Source organism: Mrakia frigida, assembly GCF_051309035.1.
Source record: "Mrakia frigida strain ATCC 22029 unplaced genomic scaffold BDY24scaffold_30, whole genome shotgun sequence".
In the NCBI taxonomy this organism is placed as follows: Eukaryota; Fungi; Basidiomycota; class Tremellomycetes; order Cystofilobasidiales; family Mrakiaceae; genus Mrakia; species Mrakia frigida.
The window spans coordinates 119,570-142,058 of record NW_027481251.1 but is presented as its reverse complement, the minus strand read 5'-3'; the positions used below and the strand labels follow the sequence as shown (position 1 = coordinate 142,058).

At 53.2% G+C, this 22,489-nt stretch overlaps 6 protein-coding genes across 6 annotated transcripts; 3 read left to right on the top strand and 3 right to left on the bottom strand.

The window, feature by feature from the left end:
* The first annotated feature begins 59 nt into the window (after positions 1-59).
* Positions 60-5,026, top strand: BDY24DRAFT_167995 (transcription factor domain-containing protein). The gene is made up of 20 exons (XM_076636224.1): positions 60-502; positions 706-728; positions 835-999; positions 1,079-1,606; positions 1,675-1,746; positions 1,830-1,872; positions 1,941-1,961; positions 2,037-2,097; positions 2,217-2,414; positions 2,493-2,645; positions 2,731-2,780; positions 2,870-2,979; positions 3,049-3,194; positions 3,291-3,432; positions 3,507-3,604; positions 3,678-3,759; positions 3,849-4,013; positions 4,097-4,245; positions 4,317-4,710; positions 4,812-5,026. The coding sequence occupies exons 1-20, from the start codon at positions 406-408 to the stop codon at positions 4,983-4,985; spliced, it is 2,871 nt and encodes a 956-aa protein (XP_076493954.1). The 5' UTR covers positions 60-405; the 3' UTR covers positions 4,986-5,026.
* A 403-nt stretch (positions 5,027-5,429) lies between these two features.
* BDY24DRAFT_417642 (uncharacterized protein) lies at positions 5,430-7,322 on the bottom strand (the record flags this gene model as incomplete). Its single annotated transcript, XM_076643749.1, has 10 exons — positions 5,430-5,556; positions 5,653-5,860; positions 5,978-6,037; positions 6,115-6,123; positions 6,206-6,227; positions 6,366-6,469; positions 6,538-6,586; positions 6,667-6,913; positions 6,986-7,056; positions 7,185-7,322. 10 exons carry the CDS (start codon positions 7,320-7,322, stop codon positions 5,430-5,432), a joined length of 1,035 nt encoding a protein of 344 aa, XP_076493953.1.
* A 3,313-nt stretch (positions 7,323-10,635) lies between these two features.
* On the bottom strand, positions 10,636-13,907 carry BDY24DRAFT_167972 (major facilitator superfamily domain-containing protein). Its single transcript, XM_076636223.1, has 16 exons — positions 13,594-13,907; positions 13,282-13,470; positions 13,163-13,173; positions 13,070-13,081; positions 12,903-12,983; positions 12,724-12,803; positions 12,530-12,650; positions 12,253-12,382; positions 12,124-12,175; positions 11,816-12,055; positions 11,618-11,700; positions 11,439-11,539; positions 11,314-11,365; positions 11,108-11,223; positions 10,893-11,024; positions 10,636-10,811 (listed from the first exon to the last, which is right to left on the bottom strand). Exons 2-16 carry the CDS (start codon positions 13,466-13,468, stop codon positions 10,710-10,712), a joined length of 1,500 nt encoding a protein of 499 aa, XP_076493952.1. The 5' UTR covers positions 13,469-13,470; positions 13,594-13,907; the 3' UTR covers positions 10,636-10,709.
* Positions 13,908-14,956: 1,049 nt separating this feature from the next.
* On the top strand, positions 14,957-16,903 carry GPI8 (GPI-anchor transamidase; the record flags this gene model as incomplete). Its single annotated transcript, XM_076642847.1, has 8 exons — positions 14,957-15,104; positions 15,200-15,212; positions 15,294-15,316; positions 15,392-15,597; positions 15,692-15,866; positions 16,011-16,128; positions 16,223-16,333; positions 16,487-16,903. Exons 1-8 carry the CDS (start codon positions 14,977-14,979, stop codon positions 16,901-16,903), a joined length of 1,191 nt encoding a protein of 396 aa, XP_076493951.1. The 5' UTR covers positions 14,957-14,976.
* Positions 16,904-17,449: 546 nt separating this feature from the next.
* BDY24DRAFT_417639 (DUF6534 domain-containing protein) lies at positions 17,450-21,252 on the top strand (the record flags this gene model as incomplete). The annotated part of the gene is made up of 17 exons (XM_076643748.1): positions 17,450-17,500; positions 17,590-17,633; positions 17,737-17,746; positions 17,811-17,893; positions 17,972-18,010; positions 18,109-18,172; positions 18,260-18,409; positions 18,498-18,524; positions 18,614-18,637; positions 18,725-18,791; positions 18,894-18,954; positions 19,040-19,073; positions 19,208-19,283; positions 20,554-20,593; positions 20,670-20,769; positions 20,902-21,009; positions 21,103-21,252. 17 exons carry the CDS (start codon positions 17,450-17,452, stop codon positions 21,250-21,252), a joined length of 1,128 nt encoding a protein of 375 aa, XP_076493950.1.
* Positions 21,253-21,527: 275 nt separating this feature from the next.
* On the bottom strand, positions 21,528-22,397 carry BDY24DRAFT_398464 (uncharacterized protein). The gene has a single exon (XM_076641692.1). It carries the CDS (start codon positions 22,219-22,221, stop codon positions 21,706-21,708), a length of 516 nt encoding a protein of 171 aa, XP_076493949.1. The 5' UTR covers positions 22,222-22,397; the 3' UTR covers positions 21,528-21,705.
* Positions 22,398-22,489: the final 92 nt, after the last annotated feature.

The following is a 22,489-nucleotide window of genomic DNA, read 5'->3' as shown; positions in this document are numbered from 1 at the left end:
GTACAGTGTAGCTCTGTTCGAACCTGAGGAGTGAGAGGGGAGGAGGAGGGGAAGGGCAGCGCTTTCCGATCTTTGTTTTGGTTTCATCTCGTTTATTTTGCTTCTGCTTTGGATCTCGGAACTCAATACCCTACCGTTGGTGACATACCCATGAACCGTGCTTTTCGTAGTTCCGGGACCCGTTATCTACTCCCATGTTCCTGTGCTGTTTTCAGCTCTCGCTTGGAAGTTGGGGGGGGGAACGGCGGCCTCAGCTCGATCTTTCCCTCTGGTCGTTCGCTTTCGTTTTTAGAACCTTAACTGTCATCACCCCCAAAGGCACTTCCTTCCCTCCCTCCCTCCAGACCCTCAGCGATATCAGTAACTCCCTCATTTGGATCTTACTCGGACATCTAGGACGAAACGATGAGCTCGAGTAGGAAGCAGGACCGAACGGAAGAGGAGTTGGAGGAGCCTTCGGAAGGAGGAGCAGCAGGGAGCAAGAGGAAGATTACCAGAGCTTGTGAGTTTTTCAAGGATGTCATCTTGCAGAGTTTCTACGAGCGAGGAGGGGCTCGAAGGAGGCGCTTTCCTTAGGATGGGAGGAGGGAGAGAAGAGGGAAGGAAGGAGAAGGCAAGCGAGCTCGATTCAGCCCTCCGTTGTTTCTTTCCTTCGTCTTTTCTTTCCCTGAAGCTGACCTTTTCTCTACTTGTTGTTTCTTTCAGGTGATATCTGCCGTCGTCGAAAGGTGGGATCTTGCTCTTCTTTTTTTGTTGAGCTTTGCTCCCTTCGCTCTTTCCGTTCGAACGGGGTCGTCCTGGCTCTCTCTCGCTGACCTCTTCCCTTGTTTTCAGCATCGATGCGACGGAGCAGAGACAGCGGATCACCGGTGCACCAACTGTGTGACGGGCAACCTGAGCTGCACCTACGTCGAGAGCTCAAAGAGGAGAGCAACGCCCAAAGGATACGTCGAAACGCTCGAAAACAGGCTCGCTAGGATGACAGAGTTGCTGGCTCAAGTGAGTACAGAGCCTTTGGAGTAGCTAAATAGAGACGTCTTTGCTGACCATGTTCGGTGTTCTCGTTGCCCTCTATCAGGCTCGTCCCGACTTCGACCCAACAACGGAACTCGGAGAACTCCCCACGGCTGAAGCCTTCAGCGGCAGACGACCAGCAATCCTTCCCAAGGGGACTATCGCGTCTACCGACAAGTCCCAGTCTTCTTACGTAGCTCCCGGATCTTCCTCGCCAGCCGCTTCGGAACAGCAGCAACCTCAGTCCTCTCCCCGCCACCCCAACACCGAGCTCGAACGATCGCTCGCTTCTCGCCAACCCTACAACCCCCTTCCAACTCACTTTCCTCCTCTTCCTTACCCCTCACTCTCGGAAGGTCATCACCACGCCTTGGACTATCAAGTCCTCACGGCCAGCTCCTCGCGTCTCGCCAACACCCTCAATCCGATCCTCCCTCGTCCCTCCTCCTCCTCTGCCTTCCCCTCGTCGATCCTGCAACACTCTTCAACACATCGCCATCCTTCTCCGTACGCATCAGCACCGTCGTCGGTCAGAGATGAAGCTCCTGTTTCTCAGTCGGAGATCCTTCAGAAGGGGAAGGACGAGGACGAGGTGACTTTTTCTGGCCCCCCTTTCTTTCTTTCCCCTCGAAGCTGACCTCTGCTTTCTTTCGCCTTCAGGACGAGTTCCTCAGGAAATTTGTCAAGCTCAACAGGCCTGATGAGATCATCTTCAGATCGTTCTTCGGGAAGGTGAGTTAACGTCGATCTTCTCTCCGACCTCGGTCCTTTTCCCTCGACGCGTCGTTGACTCTTCTCTTCCCTTTCTCCCAAAGTCGTCGTTCCTTCCTCTCCTGTGGAGCGGTATCGGTTTCAAGTGTGAGTTGAAACTAGCTAGACCTCTCCGACAAGTCCCGCTGACCAAACGTTTGCCTCGCTTCGTTTAGACGGCACCAACGCTTCTCGATGTGAGCCCACCTCAGTTTTCTCTCTCCTGTCTGTAGATGCTGACGCAGCCATCACCCCTCGTTTTTTTTTCTCAGACAAGGAAGAGAGCTCGCTACACCCTGCTGCACCTCAGCTCTCGCTCTGGCAGACTCCAATGCGAGTCCCTCGTCCTCTCTCTTCTTCCTTCTTTCTCCTTGACCTCGACGTCGATTTCGATCTCCGCTCTTTCGCTGACGATAACGCACTGCTTCTTTCTTTTGTTTCTGACTCGACAGGTGGGAAGCTACTCCAGATCCAACAGCTGCTCTTTCATGGGACGGAGGACCTCTTCGTTCTCGAGAGTTGCTCGCTCTCACGAGTTCGAATCCCTTCGAGTCCTGGCCTCCGCCGGATCTCGCCAACGAGTTGATCGACCTATACTTCCAAGCTCCGAACGAATACGTACCTCTGCTTCAGAAGGCTCACTTCCTTCGGTGAGTTCGTCTCCCTCCCTCCCTTCCGCTCGTTTTCGCCGCTGACCTCTCCGACTCTCTCTCTCTCTTTTCCCTCAGACAATACTCCTCTCAACTCTTCCTCTCCGATGAAGGTTTTGGCAGACTGTGTTTTCTCATCTTCGCTGTCGGTTCCATGCACTCGGACGACGTGAGGACGAGGTTTCCTCTTCAAGAAGGTGGATTCGCCGAAGCCAAGTCGGCAGGATGGATGTGAGTCGCTTCTCTCTCTTGAATCGAACAACTATCTTCCTCTCCTCCTTTCTGACTTCAGACTTCGTCGTCTCTACTACTTCAGCTACTACCACGCCTACAGGAAACTCGCCAAATCTCCTCTCGCTCCGACGGGTGAGCAGCCGACGCGTCCCTCCTTTGCCTTCTCATCGTTCTCGGACCTGACCCTCTCTTCCGATTTTTTGTTCCTCTTGTCCTTCCAGATCTGTACGACCTTCAAACAACAGTCCTGCTGGTCTCGTTCCTCCGAGTCCAGTCTTCTCAGCCTCGAGCATGCTGGTCGATCATTGGATCCGGACTTCGTTTTGCTGTAGTGAGTCTGATCTTCCCTCGTCGACTCTTTCCGTTGGTTCAAGAACTGACATCGCTTGTATCCCTTCAGGACGTCGGTGCTCACCGAAGAGACGCCCAACGGTCGAACGATCCTACGGAAAACGAACTCTTCCGTCGAGCGTTTTGGTGTCTCCAAATCCAGGACAACGAGTTCGCTTCTCTGCTGGGACGCCCTCCGAACCTCGAGGAGGCAAAGTGAGCTTCTCCTTTTTATCTTCGTCCAGAGCTCTTGAAAATCGAACCCTGCTGCGACTCGACTGACTCATCTCTCCCTTCTTTCTCCCCTCTCAGCTTCGACGCGACCCTCGATTTCGACCCTGGCTTTTGGATGGAGGGAGAAGTTCTTGAACCTCATGGTCAACCTTCGAAGCTACAAGCGTTCGTGTTGGAGGCTCAGCTTTCGATGATCTTGTCGAGAGTGTCAGCTCAGATCGTGAGTCTGCTTCGCAAAGAGAACGCAAAAAGTCGTTTCTGATCTCGTTCCTTTCAACCCCTTTCGAACGGCAGTACGGAATCAAACCTCGAGTCAACGGAATCACTTCTCAGCAACTCGTTCAAGACTTCGACGATCAACTCAACGAATGGATCGAGAGTCTTCCTCCTCAGTACGTTTTCCCTCCTCTTCTCTCGCTTCGACCGAAGTTTGACGTCTCTCGTCTCTCTCTTCTTCCCCTCCAGTCTTCGATGGGATCCCTCGAGGCCGAACAGCATCGATTTCAGACTGTCTGCTTCTCTCGCTCTAAGCTATCAAGTCGTCGTCGTGAGTTCCCACGCTCTCGAAACGAATCGGTCTCGGCGCCGCCTCGACTGCTCTTTCCTGAACCGCACCCACCTCCTTTTTTTCCGAAGACGCTGGTGCATCGACCTTTTCTTCCCTCACCTCAACATCCCATCTCGACATCACCCTCTTCCATGACCAAAACGTTCGAAGCTGCCCATCTTTCCGTCGGGATCATCAACGAGATTTTCGAAAGACACATTCACCTCCCTCCCGGAGCCTTCTTTGCGACGAACGTGAGCTTGATCACTATTTTCCTCTCTCTTTCTCCGTCTCCGGGTTGACACTGACGCCTCGTCTTTTTCGCGACGCTTTCAAGTCCAACGCCATGATCCTCCTTGTCTCGATTTGGGGAGGAAAGTCCACGCAAGGAACGGTCGAGCCTGGAATTGCCATGGAAGCAGTTGAGCAGAGTCTTCACATCCTCGAGGAAGCGTCAAAACGATACTCGGGAGTCGGTCGCACGATGTGAGTTCAATCATCTGAGGAGATCGACTCCCACCGCTGACTTCTTTTCGACGCGTTTCGTCCGTTCGCAGTGCTTCCATCGCCGTTCTCGCAGCCCCCCGAATCGATTACCTGGCCGAGTCCGTTGCACGTCGTGAAGCTCGACAGCAGAAGGTCGCCATGGCCGAGGCTCTCCAGGAATCGTATCGAGTCGCGTCGTCAACGAAATCCCCTCACTCTTCCAACGAACCATCCCCGAGCGTCTCGTCCACCCAGTACCAGCATCCCTCTCCTCTCGACCAACTCTATGCTCAGTCTACCTCCCACCTCAACTCCTCCCACCTTTCACTCGACGACACCGCTTCCTCGTCCACTCAAGGCTTCAATCCCATGGGATTCGACCTCAACCTCTTCCAGATGACTCCGGAATCGAGGTTCGTCGGAACAGTCTTTCCAGACTTCTTTACAGCTGACGATCCTGCTATGGTTCGTCTTCTCCTCTTTCTTTCTTCTCCGCGTTTCGAGTCGACGCGTCGCTGACTTCTTCCCTCCCTCTCCATGACCGACCTCTTCTCGTCCCTTTCCAGACTCTCTTCCCCTCAAGCTCCGAACCGTCATTCCCCCCCGAAAACTTCTTCTTCCCACAGGGAGGAGCTACGAACCCCGGAACGTCAGCTCTGGGAGGCTGGTCGAACGGAGTCGGCACTGGATTGGGGGGAGGACCGCAAGGCTCGTCGTTCGGAGGGTGGGAAGGACGCTAGGCTTCTCGTCGGTTTATCATCATGTCTTCCTTCGTTCATCATCTTCACTCTCTCTGTTCGAGCAAGAGGGGGTTGAGCTGAAGTCGAGACGCCAGATGGTCGGTCGCCCTGACTCGAGTCCCTCGCTCAGTTCGTCTTTCGCTGAAGTAGAGAGTAGTAGAAAGACACACATAGAACCCGGAAGCAACAGCCCAAATATAGTTAAGGTACCCTAGAGTCCAAAAGTCCGCGGAAAGAAAGGCCCAAAAACGAAAACGAAAACGAAAACGAAAGTCCCAAGTCGAAAAAAAGGTCGAACATGAACGCGCATAACCCAAGAAGTCCCAAGGAACCAGTAGACCCGAATATAAGTAGAGGCCGGGATGTAGATAGATACAACGCAACGAACAGGAACAGTCCCAGAAGAAGAAGAGTCCGAAACGAGGCGAGGCGACGACGCGATCTCTACAAACACCTGCCATCTTTAAGCTTGAAACCGGCTCGACAAGCTGAAACAACACATCTCCCTCGATCACAAGTGGCAGCTCCCATACGAACTCCAGTCAAGGCAGAACAATCGGTTCCCAGCCCACTGAAGAAAGAGGAAACGAGAGAGGAGGAGATGATCAGACGCGTTGCTCGACGAACGAAGCAGAGTGGAATGGAAACGAAGACGAGAGGCACTCACGTTGATCGGCATCCTCCACAGGACTCGAGCTCAGACTGAGTATCAAGACACTCGTACGCTCCGTCCCTTCCAAAGCCGACCGAGCAAGGCGTGAGGCCAGCGGGGCAGAGAGCGTGCTCTCGAGCGATCTTGTCCTTCCTCTCCTTGAGAAGTCGATCTCGTCGGCGGGTAGGGGCTTGAGATCCAGAGACACCACCAGAACAGGTCACTGCGAGAAAGAAAACGGAAGGAAGGAGAAGAAGAGACGAGGTCAGCGTCTCTCGGAATCTCGTTGTCGTCGTCGTCTCGAGCTGAAGGCGTGAGATCTCCAGCGAGTTGAACTCACAGGCGTCGAGTCGAGTCCCAGTAGAGCAAACAGCACATCGGTTGTTCACAGCGTCGCAAACTGCAGAAGAGAAGGGATGAAGGTGAAATGTCAGCGGGGAAGAGGAGAGAAAGAGGATCGATTTTCACGCGACTCACCTTGAACGCCTGAGAAGAAAGAAAAGGAGAGAAGAGGACGACGTGAGTAAAAGATCGAGAATTCAATGGAGTGAAAATAAGTCATACGTACTGGGCGTGGTATCGTAACAAGCCTGGGGGAGACGAAGGCAAGAAGACGAGGAGAGTCAGATCGAGACGCGTCAACGTCGAGTGTCACGGTCTTCAAGCTAGACAACTATTTGCCAAAATCATTGCAGCAACTATAAAAAAAAAGAAGCATAAAAACTCACGAGACCCCTGCAAGGGACTCCACAGGCGTAGCCGGCGTAGCCAGGCGAGTTGAAGTTCAAGCAGATGGATCCAATGGCAGAGCAGACGATGGGAGCAGAGTTCACTGACGGAGAGGGAGGGAGGGAGGGTTCAGTCAAACTTCTACGCGTTCGGTAGCAGCGAAAGACGCACCATTTCCAGCTGCAACGAGTCGGCAGTTCTGAGGGCTAGCCGAGCATCCCTTGAAGGTACAGAAACGGAGTGAAAGCGTCGTCAGCGACTCGTGGAGAGAACGAAGAAAAAAACGAAGAGGGAACTCACGGTCGACGGGCAGACGGGAAGTAGACAGGTGCCGAGACCGTTCGAGTAGATACCACTAACCCTCTGGCATGAGCGTCGCGCTATGTCGTTATCGAGGCCTTGGATTCGATTGCAGGCGACTCCGAGGTTCACGTTAATGGCACCGAGGGCATGGAGGACGGGATATGTGAAGCCTTGGGGGCAGCGGGAGGGGAAGGAGGGACAGGTAAAAGTGATTGTAGGAGCGTTGAACCCAATCGTTACCGTACTAGAGTTTTACAGGCGAAGAGACGTTCGTCAGCGCGTTCGAGGGAGAGAGAGAAGGGGAGACGCGACTCACGTTCTCAGGAAGGAGAACGAAGGGCATCGGATGGCCGTCGGATTGTTGAAGATGTAGCTCGGAACATCACACTGAAGGAAACGCAAGAAGGAAGGTCAGCTCGCTCGTTCTTCGTGTTGTTGACTCGCTCGATCCCCTCTCCCATCCCCTCTCCTCGAAGAACCACCCAGATCCAACATGCGAGAGAGAAGAGACTCACTCCTGCTGAAGTCCCAGAAGCAGAAATATAAGCAAGTTGACCGATGGGGCAAACCTGGGCTCTGAAAACCGTGACGGTTTGAGCGAGAGCGGAGGACGCGACGACGAGGAGGGCGAAGAGAGAGAGAACCGAACGCATTGTCGAGGAGGGAGTGATGGATTTGAAGGAAGATGAGAGTGAGTGGGTGATGGTTGAGAAGAAGGAGGGAAGGGAGCGAAAAGATGCCTAGGGAAAACAGGGAAGCGAACAGACCAGGCTCAGCTTATTTCGGCCCACGAAGAGGCGTTCGAGCTCGGAGTGTTTCGCTCGGCTCCCTGTTTTACTCACCACGATCAACTTTTCGATCTCCCCAAGAAAAGAGCAGGGAAGGAACGTCCTGTTCGGTTGCTTTATCCTCATAAGCCCGAAGGGTGCTTCGATCCATCGCTGTTCGACGCGAAATCGAGACCCAACAAACGAAGGGACGTCAGGAATTGAAGACGCGACGAAGACTGTTCCTTTTGTCCTCGCTCGCCTCAAATATACTTCTGCTTCCCGTCCTTCATTATCCATCCGCATTCAGTAAATGAAGGCGATCCCTTCTCAGCCGATGTAGAGCCTAAGTTCCTCCGCCGATCAAGCGGGCGAACGGCGGATCGAGACGAATGTTCGGACATTGATGTCTGAGCGCATCCGACTTTTCGATGGCCTGTTGAAGCCGCTTCTCCAACGGAAGGACTTCTATTCGGCTCCACAGAAACTCCTCTTCCCAGCTGAGAAAAAGAGATACGAGAAAACCAGGAGAGGGAAGGTTCAGCTCAAAAAGACGCAGGCAGAAAACGAAGCAGAAAACACGTCTTTCAGCCTCGAGCTCTCAGCTTCAACGAGGCTATCCCTTGGAGAGCTGCGTGAAACGAACTATGTTCACAGAAATCCGACATCTTCAGGACTGGACTGTTTCGAGCAGAGAGTCGAGACAATCCGCTCGGGCTTGAGCCAAAGAAAGGGACGAAAGGGAACGAACGTCGATCTCCTGTTTTTTTGGCGTCACAGCATCCGAGCTGGGAAAAGGAAGGGAAAGGGTGGGAAAGGTCATGTAAATCAGCAGAAACCAGCCGAGCTACATGTCGCAACCTCGCGGCTCGGACCTGGTGGAGCAAGCGAAGAAAGAAGAAACCTGAGCCCACGCGGTCGTCTCACCCTACTACTTGCCTGTTTTGAGCAAGCCTGGGCTTCTCCTCAACTAAGGCCCCCTGAGAAGACGTTCCCTATTCGGAAGAAGGAGGTCTGCCGACCAGAAGAAGGGAGGAAAGGAAGAACGGATAGGGACGACGCAGTCAGCTCGAGTTTTCTCTCTCCACGAAAGCAGCCAGGGAACGAGGTTTTGAGGATGGATTTGATGCTCACATTCTTCCACTAGATCCCTTCACAGGCCTCCCAGATCAGAAAGGAAAGAAAGAAGCTAAAGGGATGATCGAGAGACGAGACGGTCGGGACCTTGGCTGTCGATGCGGATCGAGGAACAAGAGGACGAAGGTCAGTCGAAGTCCTGCTTCCTCGTCGATGCTGAAAGAGAAAACTAGTACTCACAGTTGTTCTTCCAACCGGAGTCGTTCAATGCTCTAAAGTCTTACTTCAAGAGAGAGAGAAGGGTCGCTTCTCGGCCACTTGGAGGAGGAGGAGGAGCTGGGAGGGCGGAGGAGGCTGAGTGTGAGACGACTTGATGCTGAGGTGGGAAGGAGAGGATCCGAGTGGGGAACTGGTGAGTCTATCCTAGTTTCTTGGGAAGGTGGGGGAAGGGGAAAGGTGGAGACGAAGGAGAGATGCTGAGCAGAGGTGGAGGAGAAGGAGGGGAGGAACGCGACGTTGATTCTTCCTTGGGTTGTGGTGTATATGTCGTTGTTGGAGGAAAGGGAGATGACGGAGGTCGATGAGAAGAACTGCTGAAAGAGTACGTGACCAAAGGTGTGGCGGTGGCGGTGATTGAAGAAGAGGAGGTGAGCAGACGTCGCTGCCGTCGAGAGAGGGCTTCTGGGGGGGAAGTTAGACTTGATGAGACGACGGGAGAAGGGCAGGAAACCCTTTGGAGTGGTGAGGATGTAGAAGCAATCGGTTGGACTGGAGAGGGGGAGAGTTGGGAGGGCATCAGCAAAGAGGAAGGAGGAGGAGGATCGAGGAAGGATCGAGCGACGCGAGCAGCACCTTCGGTTGATGCCCGTCCTCGGCCGTCTCGCCCTGAGTCCTCCATCCGATTTTAGTAGACGATAGCGATATAGCTCTTCGATCCCGTAGCAGTGATGTAGGAAAGTCCTTCTGCCTGAGTCGAACGAAATCGGTCAGCCCTCGAGCTCAAAGGAGAGAGGGACGAGAGGGAGAAAATGTGAAAAGCAACTGAGAAGACGGACCTGATAAGGTTCGAAGCCTGTAGGGTTCCTCCTTGAACTTGAGATGCTGCCTACTTGAGTCCCTCTGTCCGAGGTTGAAGCTTGGAGTCCAAAGGCGAGAGGGAAGATCGCCTCGACGCGGCTTTTTTTTTTTACGACGACGAGTCGCTGATCAGGAGAGGCCAGAGAGCAGAAAACTCGAAGAGAGGAAGTCAGCATCAATACTATATCGACACCCAGGTTCAGCGTATGATTGTTAAGAGAGGTGGTTGAGGAGAAAAGGGGAAGGAGGAAGGACCTTGAGCTTGAGCTCTCGTTCCTTCTCCTCCTCCTCTTCCCTCTCCACTCGTTTCATTTCTCGAGACTCGGGAACCAAGAATGTGCAACTGGGATTCCCCATTGTCCTCTGGGCTGAAGCTCACCACCTGCCACCTGTTTGAGCTCTCTACAGCCTCTGGCTGACCTCTCGCTCGCTCCCTTGACCTCCTCCTTCTTCCCTTCGAGCTCAGCTCAGCTGAGCCCTGCTCTACTCTCCCCTCCTCTCCCACTCTTCCTGCCGACACCCGTATCGAACTGCTCACATTCGGCGGCTGTCTGTCCTGATCCGGCGTACTACCGTTGAAGCCAGCTTGAACACAAAGAGTCGTAGAGGGAGGGAGAGCTCCCGTCGAAGCGCCGTTAAACGAGATCGCTGAGTCGGTCGAAGGAAGGCAAGGGGTGGGGTTATGTAGAGTCGAAATGGGGAGGGTGAGTGGAGATGGGAAGAGCGTAGGCACTGTTGTTCCGAGTCGAAGAAAAAGGGGAGGAGAGGGTGCTGGTCGTTCGATGGAGGAAAAGAAAAACAAAGCGAGCTCGAACCTTGAATCCTCGACGGCCACTCAATCCCTCCCTCGACGGTGCCTCTCACTCTCTTCCTGCGCAAATATCCGTCGAGAAGCAGATTCATACTCCCAAATCACTGTCTGGTCTCGTTGAGCAACCTTTACATTCACCAACAACGAGATTAGAACCGAGGATGGTCGCCGTCTGCGATCTTCTATCTTCTCCCTCTTCCCCGCTCTGAATAGACGTCAGAGAATCATCAATACCTCGGAAACCCCTATCAGAAACCCAAACTGATTGTACATAACCCAATAAGGCCCCTTTTGTCGCGTCCCATCCCCTAGAGAGGGTACTTGAACCCTCCAGCGATCTGCTGAGGAGTAGGTCCGGAGGATCCAAGGTCATCTCCTCGCTCGATCTTAGCGTTCTCCTTCTTGAGGTACTGCAGAAGAAGGATACAGAAACGAAGGTATACTTCAGTGCCGTCCAGTGAAAGGGGGAGGAACAGAGACGGAAGACTCACGAAGAGAGCAGCGGTCGCGAAACAGATCGCCACTACGCTGGCCGCCAGGTTCACTGAAAAGGCCACAAGGTACCGGGGAGCGTTCTTGTAAAGGTAGGAAGTCCAGATGTTGGGGGTGTTACACAGCGCATTCTAATTGAGGTTCATATACGGAAGGGAAGGAGAGATCAGCGTTGAAGGTTCGACGCGTCGCGAACGGAAAGGAAGGGACGGACGATGAGACTGAGAACGCAAGCCCTCTTGACAGCTGATCCTGAAGCTGATCCCGAGATCCAGGAAAGAGTAACGATGGCCGAGGAGTAGAAGGAAGCAGGCATGAGGCACATGGCGACTGAGAGGAAGGGAGAGCAAGGGGAAGAAACACGATTAGCGCGAAACTCGTTCGAACGAAGCAGCTGGGATCGAAGAGATGAGAACGAACCGTATCGACCAGCAGTAGAGAGAGTGGAGACGGCGATGACGTTGGCGATCATCTGAAGCGAGGAGGGAAGAGGCGTCAGCAGGGAGACGAGGAGACGCAGAGATAGAAAGAGGAGAGAGACGAACGGTAACTCCGAGAGGAAGGACGACGTGCCAGTATCGATCACCAGTCTTGTCGGAGTGCATTCCGTTCAACATGATGCAGACGACACAGATGAGATAGGGAGCTGGAGAGAATTGAAGGAAGGGACGCTCGTCAGTCCCTCGCCGACGAGCGAACTGAGTAAAACGAAAGCTTCACTCACGAGCAGTGAGGCAGTAAGTGATGTTCCTGCTGTATCCGAGAGTTCCAACAACCGAAGGGAAAAAGTTCGTGACGGCGGCAGCACTGAATTGGAAGCGATCGAAGGGAGAGAGGAGGAAGATCGTCAACGAAAGTGAGCGACGCGTCGAGTCGAGACGCGTTCTAAGAACGAGAAGACGGAAGAAGCAGCTGAACTCACACGTAGGTGAAGAAGAGGATGCCGCACATCAACCAAGTCTTGACGTCTACGATAGCCATCCACAAAGCCCTTCCGACTCCGATCTGATCCGAGTTGTCCTTCGCTCCCTTCTCGGCCTCGAGTCGGTAGATGAGGGCGTCTCGCTCGACTTGAGAGAGCCTCTTAGCGGTGGCGGGAGTGTTGGGAAGGACGAGGATGCAGGCGAGTCCAAGAACGACGGTGACGAGTCCCTCGAGGATGCTGCGAAGGGAGAAGAGGAGTTAGCTCGACGAAACCAAGTAGCAAAGCGAGGACGATCTCGAACTCACAACAACCACCTCCAACCCTCGAGGCCAGCGAGCCCGTCCATCTTCAAGATAGCTGGACGAGAGGAGGGGAGAACAAGTCAGATTGAAAACGTCGTTCGAAGACTGAACTGCTGAAAACAGGGAACTCACCGATGGCGAGAAGACCACCGAACGCGTTCCCAATTTGACTTCCACTGTATAGAACTGCGCAGCGGAAAGCGAATTGGCCTCGAGTGTACCAGCAGGAGAGGAAGTAAATCGCTCCTGGGAAGAAGACAGCCTGGGAACAAGACGAGAGATCAGCTTCGGGTCGGGGCCGAGTCCTGGAAAGAAACTCTTTCTCCACTCTTCGTTTTTTGCCTGTTGTGTTTACGAGCTTGATAACGATGACTCAAATGCAAAAAAAAAGAAAGAAAACAAAACTCACCTCGACGATTCCGAGAATGCATCGACAAACGACGAGGTGCGAGTAGTTCTGAACCAGTCCTGTTCCTGCTGAGACGATACCCCAGAGAGCACAGGCGATGCAGATGTAGAGAGCGGGATATCTAGGAGAGGGACAAAGGGCGAACGTTGAGCGAGGGAGACAAAGGGGTTTGGTTTTGGAACGCGTCGACTCACTTGATCTTCGCCACGATCATGTTGGAAGGCACCTGGAAGGCGATGTATCCTGCGAAGAGAACCGATATACAGGTTTGGTACTAGAGGGAGGCAGAGAAGAAGCCTGTCAGCTCGAGAAGAAAGGGAGAGAGAGAGAGACGGAGGAGGGGAGATGGAGGGAAAGAGAGTGTCAGGCTCACCTGAACGACTGTCAAGTTCAGATCCTCAGTGAGTCCTGCCAGACGAGCTGAAGCAATGTTTTGTCGGTCGAGGTAGTTGAGCTGGAGGGAGGGAAAGGAGAGGAAGGGATGGTTAGCTCGAGCTCGATTGAAGTGAACCCATTCTTCGAACGAGGCTCAGAACTTACAATGTAGAGAATCTACAGAGGAAGGAAGGATAGGAAGTGTCAGCCTGAGCTACGAGAAGGGAATTCGAGGTGAGGGCCAGGTCCACTACTCACAACCATCGCGGCTGGGGAAGGGAAAGAAGAGAACAACGTTAGCTCGGTTCCCGCGTTCCTCACTCGTCTTCTTCGCTCCTTCCTGGAGAGGTTCCCGCCTTGGCGAAGAAAGAGCTCACGCATAATAAGCCAATCTATCTTCCTAGTAACCCTCTTGTTGATGGCGGCGAGCTCCTCCTCGCTGAGGTTGACGAGAGATTGAGGGAGAACGACGCCGAGGCCTTGGTCGTAATCGTCAGCCTCAGGGAGGTAGTTCTCGTTCTTGATGTCTTGATCGTAGCTATCGGTCTTCTTGAAGTCGGCCATTACTGGAGGGAGGAGGTCCAGAAGGGAGGAAAGAGTGAAGGAAGCAAGGGAAGGAACGAAGGAGAGAGTCAGCGATGTTCGGATCCCGACGCGTCCAAACTGAAAGAAGGAGGTCTCGAGCTCACCTGAAAGCTGGAGGGTGGTTTGCTGCTGAGGTGGGGAGGCGGGGTGGTGGTTGGGGAGAAAAGAGGACCCACTGGAGACCTCGTAGAGCTCAGCGATTAGCCGTCAGCCGTCGCAATGTCGGTCCTTTCGAATCGATCGGTTTAAAGATCTACCCTCCCATAACCGTCCTGATCTCGGCCTCTGTGGGCTGAAGAAGATAGAGAACGAGGTCGGCGAGATGGGGCATGGGTGTGTATGGTAGTAAGTGAGGGAGAGATAGAGGGACAGTTGCGAGAAGATGAGAGAGGACGGGATGAGGGATGCGAGATCAACGCGCTCGCCTCTCGAAGAGGCAGATCGAGTTTTACATGCGGGCGGTTCCTATCTATAAAAAAAGACGACAGGGAATCAGTTCAGAGGGTCGGTTCAGTGAAGAACTTGGCATTGAAGGCGTAACGGCTCCTCGAGGCAAAGCAGAGGGCTCACCGTCGTCGCCCAAGTAGTAAGGTTCAAGGACGAGCTGACGGTTGACCTCCTTAGAAGGTGTGAAGGAAAGTCATCCAAGAGTATATCGACCGTCAGTAGCCGTCTCATACCCCGAGCTGACTGAACTGGATCCTAAAGGCGAAGAAAGACGCGTCGTCTGGTCGTCTTCATCCTCCCTTCTTCCTTCACCCACCTCCCCACTCCTAAACCTCTGGCTGATTGGAGAGAGAGACGAAAAAACTCACTCTTCGGTCCCAATCTTGATATGTCTACCATCGCGCTGAAACTGTCGTCTCCGGAGCTTCAAAAACGAGCTTCGACCTTCGTTTGAAGGATTGAGCTCGAGTCAAAGCTCTACGACGTGAAGACGAGGCAGGACTGCAGGAAGAAAGAGACAAGAGGGAAGTCAGTGAGGGCTAGACTTTGAGATTCTGCACCGACTAGCTCTCGGAACTCTCAAGATGAAAGGGAGGCGATGTCAAGGAAAAGGTGCATCGAGGTAGGAGGGAAGGAGGGAAGGAGGAAGCGAGCTCACCAAAGAGGAACCGCTGCTCGTCCCGGCGATAGCTTCGTACAGCAGTTTTTGGAACACCGGAGTCTCTACAGATCTGTTCACGCATCAACGAGGAGGTTTTAAAGAGTGAAATCCCGTCGACTTGAGCTGAAACCGGGAGGAAAGATCGAGGAGGACTGGAGGTTGAGCCCACATTTCACTGTTCAGCGCTCGGATAAATTGCCGATGCGTATAAAGTTTAGCAGACGAGCCTCTTGAAGCCTCTTGAAAGTCGTGACGGCGTCCTAGATGGAAAAAATGGTGGAAAAGGAGGAGAAAGGAGGTTGTGAAAGTTGAGGATGAGGAGACGAAACGTCGAGCTCGCTCGCTCCTCCTCCTCCTCCTTTCCTCCGACGCCGACAGCATGCTCAAGCCTCGCATACGGAATCTTCTCTTCTCGCTGCTCGCCCTCGTATCCACAACATGGGCTTCTTCTCCTCCTTCTGATCATACCAACAACTGGGCCGTCTTGGTCTGCACTTCTCGATACTGGTGAGCTCGACCTTTCCTTCCTTCGTTGAGCTCGGCGCCCTCGAGAGAGCTAGCACCCTTTGAGCTCACTTCTTCTCGACTTTTATCTTCTTCAGGTTCAACTACAGAGTGATTAGCTCTCTCTCTTATCCTCTGCTCGAACACAAACGGTCAAGCTGACCATCGTTTCTTCCTTTCCTCCTCCTCCAGCACATGGCCAACACGCTCGGAATGTGAGCTCATCTCTCGTCTTCTTGTCCTCTTCTTTCCTCCTTCTTCGAGCTCACCTTTCCTTTACTCTCGTTCAGGTATCGAACCGTCAAGCGTCTCGGAATCCCAGACTCCAACATCATCCTCATGCTCGCAGACGACGTAGCCTGCAACCCTCGAAACTCGTTCCCGGCAACCGTCTACGCAAACTCGGATCGCAAACTAGATCTCTACGGAGAGAACATTGAGGTTGATTACCGAGGATATGAGGTTTCAGTAGAGAGCTTCATCAGGCTCATGACTGGTAAGTGCCAGTCCTGGTTTTGGGTCGAAGGAGAGAAGGACGAGCCCGAACTCACCTTCCCTCCCTCCCTCCACGTCGTCGTTTTCGTCTCCAGGACGAACTCCTCCTTCGACTCCTCGCTCGAAACGTCTCCTCACGGACGATAGATCCAACATCTTCGTCTACATGACTGGTCACGGAGGAAACGAGTTCTTGAAGTTTCAGGACAACGAGGAGATCTCGGCGTTCGATATCGCGGACGCGTTTGAGCAAATGTGGGAGAAGAAGAGGTGAGTCGAAGGGTTTATCGTGTTTCTCTACTCGCCTCTTGAGCCTGCCTCTCTTCTCTTTGTCGAGAAGCTCTTCGCACGCGCTGACTCCCTCCGCCCTCGTTCCCCCCCCCCCCTCTCGCCGTTCCTCCTCGTCCAACTCAGATACAATCGCATGCTGTTCATGACCGATACGTGTCAGGCCAACACTCTCTTCTCTCAAATCTACTCTCCCAACATCCTCGCTACTGGATCATCTAGGCTGGGCGAGAACTCTTACTCTGTTCGTTCTCTCTCTTCTTCCCTTCGTCGACGCGTCTTTGCTCGTCCCTAGCCTCACACCTGCTTCCCCTCTCTTCTGTTTGACCGCTTCACAGCACCACAACGATCCAGAAATCGGAGTCGCTGTCATCGATTCCTATACTCACTATCTTCTCGAGTTCATGGAAGGGCAGAACAAGACGAGCACGAAAACGATGAAGGATTTGGTACGTCCGACTTCCGTTGCCCACTTATTCTGTCCCTTTCATGCTTGAACTCAACTCATATCTCTCTTTCTCTCTCTCTCTCTCTCTCTCTCTCTCTCCCAACTGCATTTCTCTTCCTTCGCCTTCTCGCCCCCTCCCTCCCTCCTTCTTCAGTTCGACACCTACTCCTTCGACCGAATCAAATCCAACCCAGGTATCCGAACAGACCTCTTCCCCTTCGATCTCGATTCTACTCTTCTCACCGATTTCTTCGGAGGAGTCGCTCAGGTTGAGGTGGACGACAAACCCGAACCTTCCCTCTTCGACGACGACGACGACGAGCTCTCCTCTCCCTCGGACGACAACGGATCTCTACCGCTGGCGGGGAAGAGTCGAGCGAGAGAAGGGTTGGCGATGGGGATGGCTAGGAAGGCTGAGAGGGAGGAGAAGAAGGGGAGGCTAGGGAAGGAGGAGGGGAGGAGGTGGGTTGGTTGGGAAGCGAGCGAGGGAGCGGGAGTGGGATGGGCAAGATGGATAGCGCTGCCGTTGGTGCTGGTCGGAGTCGGCAGTTGTGTTGTCTTTGGTGGGTGATTGGGATTCGGATCGGCTCTACTTTGTGTGTGAGAATCTGAGATGAGGTGGGCAAGAAGAGATGCGAGCAGGGGGAGAGGAGAGAGAGTTCCACGCGTCGACCTCCCGCCCAGCTTGAAAGCCACTCCCCCTTCTCACTGTATACATAGCTCCCGGACCTCGTGCAAATCAGCGTGTTGATGTTTCGGAGGGAACTCATCTTTTCATGAAGGACGATGCAGGCCCGGTCTTCATTTGCTTCGAGGCCTGATCTGAACCCAAACCTTCCAAACTCAAAAAAACGTGTCGAGCTGAAACTCGACGTCGGAGAGAGCGAAAACCTCCTTCACCTCCAACCACCACAGCACAGCGACGTATCGACCATCCCACTCGACCCTTCACCCACTCTCCTCGTAGATCTCCCAGTGCTCGAGAAAAGGAGGTTCGAGGTCGCATCCCGTCGTTAGCTCTCCCCCCCTTCCCTTTCTCTTCCAAGCCCTTCTTTCATTCCCTTCCCTCCTCCCTCTCCCTCCTTCTTCGGTCGAAACTAGGATGGCCGATTCAGCTATGCCACTCTTCAAGCTCTCTCATTCTATCCTACTAGCAGCCCTTGGACCGGTGAGTTCGAGTTCGGATCCCTCGTCGATTTCCTGTTGCCGCTTCCCTTTGACGCCTCGAATGCTGAGCGTTTTCTCGTCTCGATTCAGTGGCTGATGGCTGCTCTGGCGGTTTTTTGGGGATCGGGGTTTCTGTGAGTTCTCGTTCAGCAGCTGCCAGCGTGAGAGGGTGGATCTTTGAGAGTCGAAAGCTGACTCGAGGCCGTTTCGATCCTGTTTGGGTTTGTTTTTGCTCAGGATGGCAGAGGTTCGTCGCTAGAGCTTGATACCAGCTTGAAAACCTAGGAGCTGACCTTGAAAACCTCCTATAGATCCTCTTATACTTCCACCGGTTCTCTGCTCTTGACCCTCTCTTGATGAAGGTGGGGATCTGTCTTCTGTGGCTTGTGAACCTGTAAGTTTGCTCTGAAGCGGCCTCGTCTCCGCCCACGCGTACTTTTCAGACCTCCCAACACAACATCTCCTCTCATAGGCTGCAGGACCTACAAGCTGGAGGACTCGCTATCGAGATGTGAGCACGAGCTTCGCAGAATCGCGTCTTTCGTCCGATCAGTCGCGTCGTAAAATCGCCGCTCGACTGACTCCATCGCCCTGACCCATCTTCCTTAGGTTCGCAGCTCACTTCGGAAATTACGCGTACCTGATAGCGGGGTCGTGGCTCACTTACACCACGGTAAGTTCTCCTTTCAGCCCGAAGAGAGACGAGAGGGAGAGCTCGCAAAACTCAGTCCTAATCCTGCTCTTCACCTTCGCCTCCCAGCCACCGGTCTCAGCAGCCATCATCTTTCTTTGCCAAGTCTTCTTCTCTTACCGAAGCTACAAATGTATCGGGAGTCAGAAGCTTCGAAGAGTGTTTCTCTGTGTTGCCGTCCCTTTGGTCCTCTGCACTTTGATCGCAGGGATTTTCGTCGTGAGTCTCTCTCATCCTTTCCTCGCAGACTCTTTTTTTTCTCGATCAGAAGCTGATATTCGCTTCTTTGCATCGTCGTCGAAAACAGGGCGTCTCTCTCGCCAAAGGGTCGCAAGTGGGTTGTGTTCCGTTTTTCGAGTCTTCCTTCGGCATCTCCCCCGTCGTCACCTTTATGCTGACGATCTCCCGCCTTGACCCTCACAGTATAGTTCTTCTCTTGTCTCTGGAGTAATATCCTCAGAGCTGAAGTTTTACCCCTTTTGTCCGAATTGTGGACTGATTCGACGCGTCTCGTTCAACACTTCCATCCTTCAGATCTTGATCCCTTTAATCATCTGGATAAGCCTCATGCTCGCTACAGATTTCGTCATTACTTCAGTTCGTGAGTGCCTTTTTTCCCTTTATCTTCCGAAGATCTCATCCGAGCAAGCCGTGCTGATTCGATCAACCCGTTCCGTTCCTCAACTTCTTCGTGCGACTTCAGTGCTCTACTTCCTCCATCAGCAAATCCGGGATACGGAAGAGACGCAATCGCTAGTAGAGAAGTGAGTACGCGTCCCTCTCGCGTGCACAGAGCTCGATTCTGTCACTGACGCGTTCGCATTGTCTTGTCGCTCGATTCCAAACCAGGCTTTTGATTCTCACTTTCGAGAGTGTTTTACCGGTAAGCTCTCTTTTCGTTTTCATTTTTGCAATCGACCAACTGTCGAATCGAGAAGTGGTTAGGAAGCCCAACGAAGCTGACGCGACGCGTCTCGGATTCTCTCTCTCTCTCTCTCTCTCTCCTTTATTTCGCAGCCTGCTCTCTGTGCTCTGGCCACGCTTATAACCTTTCTCTGTGTCAAGAACTCCTCCGTCTTCATTTTCCTCCTCGGTATCCAAGGTTATTCTTCCTCTTTTTCTTCCCTCGACTCGAGACACAGCGCGATCTGACCTCTTACCCGCTCTGGCTTCACGTTGTCGTGGAGGTTTGGGGAGGACTCGATCTCAACTCTCTCCTTTCCTTTTGGCGGCTTTAGTTCGGACATTTTCTAAGCTTGATATCCCTCAATTTAGTCGCATGGACTCTAGCAGATTTGCGATGGACTCTTCTCTTTCCTCTCTTTCCTTCCGACCGAACGATCTAGATTACGACCTTTTGTTCCTACCGGGTTTCAACGAAAAGCAAAAGCGATCTCGGAAAATCTTCCTCGAGCGTTCGATTAAAGCCAGCGAAACCCCGAAAAGACTTCTCTATCTACCTGAACCTCGACAGTGAGTCCACTCGTCGCTGTTTCTCTGCGACAAGTCGCTCCCTCCCCAAGAATTGGTGGCCTCGGAGAGGATCCGAGACGCGACGCGTCGAAGGCTATTTGGACTTCGTTCTCTTCTTCTCGGCTCCTCGACTCCTTATGACCTCTTCGCGATGATAGGTGTTAGAATAGTAGCTTTCTTACACTTGAGATCTCTACTAGGACTTGGAGGGCGAAGGGGAGAAGGAGGAGGACGTGTGGCGATGCTCTCTCGATGCATCGGATTTGCTCAGTTTCCTCTCTCCCCGATTGGGTAGCCCTTTCGCATCGCTTTTTCATAGCACTGCCCCATAGCTGTGAACGCTGCTGCGGAATCCTAAAGTTGCTCGTATATAAGGCGAGTTTTGTAGCTAGCAGATGCGATGCACCCTTTTGAGACCCAACAAGTCTAGAAGCAAGTCACCGTTTCTCGTATCTCGAAAGAGATTTTCTTGAACACCGAAGCCAGTCCAGTAGGAGTCTCTCGAGCCGACAAAGCTTAGAGAAAGAAAGGAAGAAAGGAGCTCAGTAGAAGCGAGCGAAAGAAAGACGGACGAGAAGTCGAACTTCGAACTCAACCTCACCAACCTCCCCTCAACTCTCACCTCTCCCGCGAACCGAAGCCTACCAATCCTAGCTGAACCTCTAGAACCGTCTATAAGAGCAGAAACTTCTAGCCTACAAGCAGAACTTCACACTCAGACCGTCCTCGAGTAGTAAACGAAGAGAAGAAAGCCGAGTCGAGCACTCCCTCTCCCTCCCTCCGAACAGAGACACTCCTCTCTCTCGTTCACCCCAGCCTCCCCATCGAGCAGGAGCACGAAAAACATCTCATCCGACCCCATCCGGAGTAGTCGTCACAACGTCACTCAGGTAAACTCTACTCGATCTCCCTTCTTCACACTCTAAACGGGTAAGTTGTAGCCTCGTCCCTCCTATCTCTCGTCTTCGAGTTTGAATTGCTGACTTGCTCTTGCGATCTTCATCAGTCGCTGGCGACTTCGCAAGAAGATGGCAGCACCGAGAGCTCTCGCCCCAACGTCAACGTACGGAACGTCAGGGAAAGTGCCAGGCTTCCACCGATCGAAGGTCAGTCCACTTCCTTTCTCTCTTTCATCTTCCCAAGCTGAGCTCGGCGCCTCTCTCTTCTCGTCCTCCTCTCTTCCCCATATCGCATCACAACGACCCGACCCTCTCACGTCCATCCTCTCACTCGACGAGGAAGCGTACCCCATGGACAACCCCTCGAACTGGCGAGGAGATCAGGACTTGGTGGATCTGGACTCTTGGAGACGCGCTGGATTGGGAGAGTTCGAGGAGGAGGAGACGGTGGGAGGCGAGCAGAGGAAGAGTGCTGAGAACTCCCCGATAGACGAGAAGGAGTCAAATAGAGTTAGAATAGCTTTACCTGTACTTTCATAGACTAGACGATGTAATGTACGACTGATCTACAACGTCTTCGCCGTCGAAGAGACGAAAGGTCGACGCGTGGAGAGTTTCGCTTCTCCTCCTTTGCTCGTTACCGAGCTTCGAGTCTCAGCTTCACCCGGAGATCTCAAAGCGGACCCCTAGGCTCGGAGGGTTCGAGCTGGAGCCAACGGGGCAGACGCTTCTCGGCTAAAGACGAAGAAGAAGGGAGGAGAGAGGTCCTGCTCATCTCACCTCCGACTCGCTTGATGCTCCCTCCTTCGCCTCTGCCTTTCTTGCTTTGTCCCGACTTCAATGAAAGAAGGAGAGACCCAAGTCTCAGCCTGAGAGAGCTCCCAATTGGAGCAACCTCTCCTCTCGAAAGGGCGAGCGAGGGAAGACGGGAACGGGAACAGAGATGGATCGAAACCAGTACAAAGGGGATGGACAGACAACAACGAAGATGGCGAGATATAGAAGAGTAGATGGAGTAGGATTACAGATGATGATGAAAACGGAACCCAACGAAACCTTCCAGAGAACAACAAACCGAGGAATAAAAAACGCCTTCGACCCGATCCCGTTCGAGCTCACTGCCTCCCCTGAACCTCCCTCCCTTCAAATCGCACTGCTGATCTCGACTCCCCACCCACCCAAAGCTCTCGCCCACCAGATCAAACAGATCCAGAACACCAACGCAAACAAGACGTTGCCCATCCTTCCCTTGGTCCATCCCGCTACCGTCAAACTCCAAGAACGAGGACCACCGTTCTCGTTCGCGAGCGAGCTTCCTCCTCTCCGATGTCCTCCAACGGGGTAAGGATTGGTGTTCGCTGCTCCCGAGATCGAAGGTAGAGGGAGAGAAGAGGTGAAGGTTGAGATGGCAGCAGGGTCGAAGTCGGAAGGTTTTCGAGTGTGGTTGTGGCCGTTGAAGGAGCTGAAGAGCGGGGGCTGAGGAGAGCCGTCGGACGGAGGGAGGGAGACGGACGGAAGGAGGGGCTCTGCTCCTGAGGATTTGTGGAATCGTTTAAGGGTTGAGGAGTAGACGGCGGAGGGAAGGTAGGAGAGAGTTGAGCTGAGGAGGGAGGAGAACGAGGAGGAGGAGGAGGGAGGGGAGCTTGAACGGTGAGACATGCTTGTTTGCTGATCCTCGTTTGAGTGAGTGCGCGGAGATTGATGGTTGTTGGACCCACAAAGAGTTGAAGGGTGGGAGATTTGTTGTTGTTGTTAGTTGTTGTTGTTCTCTTTCCGAGGGAAGAACGAAGGGAGAGTAGGAGGAAAGGAAGAAAGGTGAGGGCTGAAGGTGAGAGAGACCGAAGGGCAACAAAATAAAAAGCAAAGTCGCTCCCTCTCTCTCTCCACAGAGGTTTCCGGATCTCTCGATCGAAGAGCTATTAGTCCA

What these genes read in the sequence shown, in the direction of transcription:
- BDY24DRAFT_167972 (XM_076636223.1), bottom strand. Translation starts at nt 13,468, where the DNA reads ATGGCCGACTTCAAGAAGACCGATAGCTACGATCAAGACATCAAGAAC. An exon ending in CGGTGGTCTTCTCGCCATCG is followed by an intron (nt 12,176 to 12,252) that starts GTGAGTTCCCTG and finishes CCTCTCGTCCAG; the next exon opens with CTATCTTGAAGATGGACGGG. An exon ending in TCGCGACCGCTGCTCTCTTC is followed by an intron (nt 10,812 to 10,892) that starts GTGAGTCTTCCG and finishes CTTCTTCTGCAG; the next exon opens with TACCTCAAGAAGGAGAACGC.
- BDY24DRAFT_167995 (XM_076636224.1), top strand. Translation starts at nt 406, where the DNA reads ATGAGCTCGAGTAGGAAGCAGGACCGAACGGAAGAGGAGTTGGAGGAG. An exon ending in ATCGAGAGTCTTCCTCCTCA is followed by an intron (nt 3,605 to 3,677) that starts GTACGTTTTCCC and finishes CTTCCCCTCCAG; the next exon opens with TCTTCGATGGGATCCCTCGA. An exon ending in GAGCCTTCTTTGCGACGAAC is followed by an intron (nt 4,014 to 4,096) that starts GTGAGCTTGATC and finishes GACGCTTTCAAG; the next exon opens with TCCAACGCCATGATCCTCCT.
- BDY24DRAFT_398464 (XM_076641692.1), bottom strand. Translation starts at nt 22,221, where the DNA reads ATGTCTCACCGTTCAAGCTCCCCTCCCTCCTCCTCCTCCTCGTTCTCC.